General features: G+C 47.9%; 1 protein-coding gene across 2 annotated transcripts in view; it reads right to left on the reverse strand.

Annotated features, from left to right (window-relative positions):
• Positions 1 to 5,847, reverse strand: part of TDRD10 (tudor domain containing 10) — a 50,905-nt gene extending 45,058 nt beyond the window's left edge. For both annotated transcript variants that reach the window (XM_074390185.1, XM_003937756.4), the window contains exons 1-3: positions 5,340 to 5,847; positions 1,244 to 1,272; positions 828 to 907 (exon numbers count right to left, since the gene is read on the reverse strand). In XM_074390185.1, the coding sequence (XP_074246286.1) occupies positions 828 to 907; positions 1,244 to 1,245 (82 nt within the window). In that variant the 5' untranslated portion in view covers positions 1,246 to 1,272; positions 5,340 to 5,847. The remainder of the gene's footprint in view (positions 1 to 827; positions 908 to 1,243; positions 1,273 to 5,339) is intronic.
• Positions 5,848 to 5,934: the final 87 nt, after the last annotated feature.

Genomic DNA, 5,934 nt, shown 5'->3' on the forward strand with positions numbered 1-5,934 from the left:
AATCATTCAGCAATACTTATCAATATTAAGGAGCAGTCCACGATAAGTGCTGGCTGTGCATATCCCTGCCTTCTTGGCAGGGGATCACTCTGCAGGGACAGAGAGCCATGGGCACACCAGGAATTCAGTGCCAAATTATTAGGAAGTGAGGGAGTTATTAGGAAGTGTTTCGGGACCCATGGGGTTGTGCTTCCCCAAGTTAACATTAAGCTGACAGTGGGGAGCACACAGGGGGCCAGGGGAATGCAGGAGGCAGGCTGAAGGGAATCCAAGCAGATGAACAGTCCATGCCAGGACATGGAAATATGAAAAAGCGCAGCAGATTTGGGAAACTGCTCATAGCCAGTACTGGGTGCCAGGTGGATTGCACATTGCATGCAGCAAGTGGTGAGAGAGGAGGCTAGAAAGGCAGGTGAAGCCAAACTATGAAATCATGGAAGGCTGTACTCCAGCAGTCACAGTTTATTCCACTAGCTAGGAGATGTGGGTGGGGGCTGTAACTGGTCAGGGGGTGTCAATAAACCTGGGTTTCAGAAAGATCACTCTGGAGATGGTAGAGGGCAAATTGGAATAAGGCACAAATGAAACAGAAGCACAGGGTCAGGAGTGGCAGGTGCACCAGAGAGTAAGGGTCTGCATCGCAGCAGTGGCAGGGGCCGCATGCTCCATGAGACAGGAAACATGGTGGCTGACTGGAAGAAGAGCAGAAGCTAAGCAGATCCCAAGTTTCACATTGAACAGAAACTGGGCAGACTGGAAACCATTAACCGGGATCCAGGTTACAGGATGAGAGTCCCAGCACCAGCGAATTGCCCAGCCTAACTTACCTGGAGATTTCCGCTCCTCCAATACTCCATTCTTCCCAACCAGTTTAGCAGAGGGTTCAGAGTCACTGCTGTTCCAGGACCTGTCAAAAACAGGTGTCAGCATCGAACCTCCCAAGCTCAGATTCCGACAAAAGGAAACACGTGCCAGGCATAAGCAGAGGGGCCTTGCATAAACCTCCATTCCTCTTCCTGACCAAGGGCTTCCTTTCCTCCTCCCAGAACCAGGCTCCAAGCCAAGAAACCTGCCACTGGACCTTTTAAATCACTAACAGTTAAAGTATACTTAGGGTTAGGATTGACCAGCAAGAGATGCTAGGGTGACTCCTAAGCCCTGGGCACACTGAGGCAGGAATGGGAGAAAGAGAAGGCTAGGGGATGGAGTGAGCCTTGCTTATGAGCAAAGGGAAGGGACTTACATGCTGCGGTTGCTTTCCAACAGGATTTCCTGCAAAGCCAAAGGGCCACAGTTAGAGGAATGCCAGGATAATCCACCACTATATAATCACTAAATAGGTAATATGGTAAGCAGAATAATGCCCCTCGAAAGTGGTGCATATCCTAATCCCTTTATATTCTATAAATATATAGATTCTATATATTTATAGAACCTATAAATATATTAGGTTTCATGGCAAGGTTGCAGATGGAGTTAAGGTTGTCCATAAACTGACGAAACAGGCCCAGCACGGTGACTCACGTCTATAATCCCAACACTTTGGGAGACCAAGGTGGGTGGATCACCAGAGGTCAGGCATTTGAGACCAGCCTGGCCAACTTGGCCAAACCCCTTTTCTACTAAAAATACAAAAATTAGCTGGGCATGGTGACAGGCACCTGTAATCCCAGTTACTCAGGAGGCTGAGGCAGGAGAATCGATTGAACTCGGGAGGCGGAGGTTGCAATGAGCCGAGACTGGGCCACTGCACTCCAGCCTGGGCGACAGAATGAGACAACACCTCAAAAAAAAAAAAAAAAAAAGAGAGAGACAGAGAGAGAGAGAGAGAGAGAGGGAGATGTGATAGTAGAAGCAAAGTTAGAGTGATGTGATATGAGAAGGACTCAACTACTGTTGTTGGCTTTGAAGATGGAGGAAGGGGCCACAAGCCAAGGAATGCTGGCAGCCTCTAGAAGCTGCAAAAGTCAGGAAAATGGATTCTCCAATTAAAGCCTCCAGAAGGAACACAACCCTACTGAAACCTTGATTTTAGCCCAATATGTGTGTCAAACTTGTGATTTACAGAGCTGTGGGATAACATATTTGTGTTGTTTAAGCCACTGAGGTTTTCGCCTTTTGTTATGAAAGCAAGTAGAAAACGAATACAGATAGCATACGCAAACCACACACAGCTCTGCACAGTGGCTGGCCTGTGGAAAGAACAGTACTTTTGGAGTTAGATGCATTTGTGAGTCCGCCCCAGAGACCCTGGGCAAATTTCATCTGTCCAGTCAGAATCAAAACACCCATGTCATAGATCATGGCAGTGAAGTGAGATAATGCACTTAAAGCACTTATCATGCGTCAAGAACTCAATAAATGATAGCCATTGTGGTATTTTTTTGTTTGTTTTGTTTTCTTAGATGAAGTTTCACTCTTGTTGTTCAGGCTGGAGTGCAGTAGAGCAATCTTGGCTCATTGCAACCACCGCCTCCTGGGTTCAAGTGACTCTCCTGCCTCAGCTTCCTGAGTAGATGGCATTATAGGCACCCACCACCATGCCTTGCTAATTTTTTGTGTTTTTAGTAGAGATGGGGTTTCACCACATTGGCCAGGTTGGTCTCAAACTCCTGACCTCAGGTGAGCTGGCCTCCCAAAGTGCTAGGATCACAGGCATGAGCCACCACACCCAGCCACTGTGTTTATTTTTATGGCTTTTATTGGCACTTTCCTACAACTCCATGAGTATTATCTCCCCATTTACAGATGAGAAAACGAAGCTCAAGGATATCAGGTGATTTTATAAAATTATAAAAGATACTGAGATAACTCAGTCCTGTGATTCTAAAGCTTTGGTCCTCTTTCTATAGATAACAAAGCTATTAAAGACATTTTAAAGGGATTTTTTTCCCCTTTACTTTAGGGAAAACATAAATTAAAACAGTAAATTTTAAAATAAAACAGTACTAACTCTTTCACTAAATTATGCCCAGCTGTAGGAGGGAACAACAATTTTAGCTGCAACCAATTCTAAATAGAACTAAAAGTAGTTCAGATAATTAAAAGACTTAGGTATGAATGGATAAAAATGGAGAGGTTTATGGGCAAAATCAGAGATCTAGGATGTTAGTCCCAGTTCCGGGTAATTCCTGGAAAAGCCTATGGGCTTCTGGAATAGAACAGGCACTGAGACCTCCCAAGCCAAGGGCCAGCATAAGTCTGTCCAAGATGCCTTTAAGGGCCTGCCAGGTACTATGCTAAGCAGCTAATACACATTCTCATTTAATCCTCACTCAAACTCCAAGAGGGAGACATTGTTAACCCATTTTACAGATGAAGTTCTGGAGGTGCACAGATGATAACTTAGTATTTGGCCAAGATCACTTAGTATCTATACTCACAAATGGGAGAAGTCTGTTTTTGTTTTGAATCCAAATGATACGATTCCAAAGTCCTGAATTTCCTTCTATTGTTTGATCTGGAGAAGTATCCTATTTGTGTTATTTTTGTTGTTGTTGTTATTGTTGAGACAAGGTCTTACTCTTTCACCCAGGATGGCGTGCAATGGTGTGATCTCTGCTCACTGCAACCTCTGCCTCCCAGGTTCAAGTGATTCTCCCCTCAGCCTCCCAGATAGCTGGGACTACAGACACGTGCCTCCACATCTGGTTAATTTGTTTTTAGTAGAGACAGGGTTTCACCATGTTAGCCAGCCTTTGTGTTTTTAAAAAGACCTAAAGAATCCATAAAGAACTCCTACAACTCACCCACAAAGACAACAAATAAACCGATTAAAAAACAAGCAAAGGATCTGCTAGACATTTCTCTAGAGACATACCCACAGCCAATAAGCACATGAATAATCTGCATCTTTAGCCATTAGGAAAATGTAAATCAAAACCACAATGATAAACTTTGTATCAATCACGGTGGCTACAAGTAAAAAGACTCTATCAAGACATGAAGAAACAGGAACCCTCATATTGCTGGTGGGAATGTAAAATGGTGCAGCCACTTTGGAAAGTTTGTCAGGTTCTCAAAAAACTAAACAGAGAATTACCAAATGACCCAGCAAGTCCACTCCTGGGTAACTATTCAAAATAAATTCAAATACATATTCACACAAAGACTTTTCCAAATATTCATATTAGTGTTGCTTCTAATAGCCAAAAAGTGAGAATAATCCAGATATTTACCAACTGATGAATTGATGAAGTGTGGTATATCTATACAACGGAATATTATTTGGTAATATAAAAGGAATGAAGTACTTATACATGCTATATAACCTAGATGAATCTCAAAAATGACGCTAAGGGAAAGAAGGCCACATGTTACATGATTCCACTTCTCTGAAAAGTCCTGAATAGACAAATCTGTTAAGACAGAAAGTAAATTAGTGTTTGTCTAGGATTGGGAGGTGGAGAGGAGAATGAGGAGTGACTGCTAATTGACGGGAGATTTCTTTTGAGGGTGATGGAGACGTTCTAAAATTAGATTGTTGTGATGGTTGTACTGTAAACACAGCAAATACACTGAAAATACTTGAGGTGTACACTTAAAACAGGTGAATTTTATGGTGTGTGAATTATATCTCAATAAAGCTTTCTTTAAAAAAAAAGTCAACACGCATTTTAAAGAATGGTCAGTATGAGCACGCATTTCTTTCACTTTCCCACCTCACAAACCACCACCCACATAAATGAAGCTGTCCACGGCGCGATCATTCCGTTTCCATGACTTCCACATGAGGACTCAGTGTTGGTCGGCCCCTGCAGCACATTTAGTTTGCTAAACTGAAAGATTTCCGTTTAGTAAACTAAGTTTAAATTTCGTTTTTTAAACCAGAAAGTTTTTTTTGTTGTTGTTGTTTTGTTTTTTTTGAGACGGAGTCTCACTCCGTCGCCCAGGCTGGAGCGCAGGGGGGCGATCTCGGCTCACCTTAACCTCTGCCTCGCGAGTTCAAGCTCTCCTGCTTCAGTCTCCCGGGTAGCTGGGATTACAGGCGTGCGCCACCACGCCCGGCTAATTTTTGTATTTTTAGTAGAGACGGAGTTTCGCCCTGAGCCACCGCGCACAGCCTCAGAAAGTTTTTAAACAGCTTCAAAGGAAAGGGGGAATGACAGAGGCGTCCTTTCCCATAAAGCGGCCACCGTTCCGCACACTGCGCTCCCCACCTGCACGGATCCCGACTGGGAGGTCAGCTCCCACCCGACTCGAGCGAGCGACGGCCCCGCGGAAACAGCGCCCCCTTTCCCCATTTCTATCCGGACGAGAGCAGCTTCCATCGCTGCCTGCCGACGCCGCTGTCCCCAACCCTTGCTCAGCAGCCCGGGACCTGGGTCCGGGAGTCCTACCTCGTCTCGCGTCCACCTGCGGTCGCGACGCCCGGCCTTCGCACCTTCTCCCTCCGCGCTCCGCCTCCTGGGAGCCCGCCGGGCGCGGGGCGGGGCGATGGGCGGGGCGCGGGGCGGGGCTTGCCGGCAGCCAATCCCCGGCTGCCGCGGCGGGACGCGCCTGGTCCCTGCGGCGCCCCGGACCCTGTGCCCCTGAGAGTAACGGAACGAGCGCAGGAGCGGGTGACCGTTGTCCCTGCGTCCGACTCCTAGCGGGCAACCACTGCCCCACCACCAAAAATAACGTTTGCAGAAAGAGCGGAACGGAGTGGGTGGGCGAGGGGCGCCCGGCGCTGTCCGGGCCGAGGGGCGTGCTTCCGGGGGGCGGGCGGCGCACGTGGCGCACTCCTGGGCGCGTGGGACGGCGGCGCCGGGCCGGGACGAGGTCGGTGCGGACGCGGGCAGTGGGCAGCAGTCGGGAGCTTTCCGCCCAGGGGGCGCGGCCGGTCCGCACGTGCGGCCGCCGCCCCCGGACCCGCCCCTGCCGCGACGCCCACCCAGCCGGCCCTGGCTCTGGGCGGGAGGTGGCGGGGCTGGGAGGTGCCAGCCGCGGAGG

This window comes from Saimiri boliviensis, chromosome 19, assembly GCF_048565385.1.
Source record: "Saimiri boliviensis isolate mSaiBol1 chromosome 19, mSaiBol1.pri, whole genome shotgun sequence".
NCBI lineage: Eukaryota > Metazoa > Chordata > Mammalia > Primates > Cebidae > Saimiri > Saimiri boliviensis.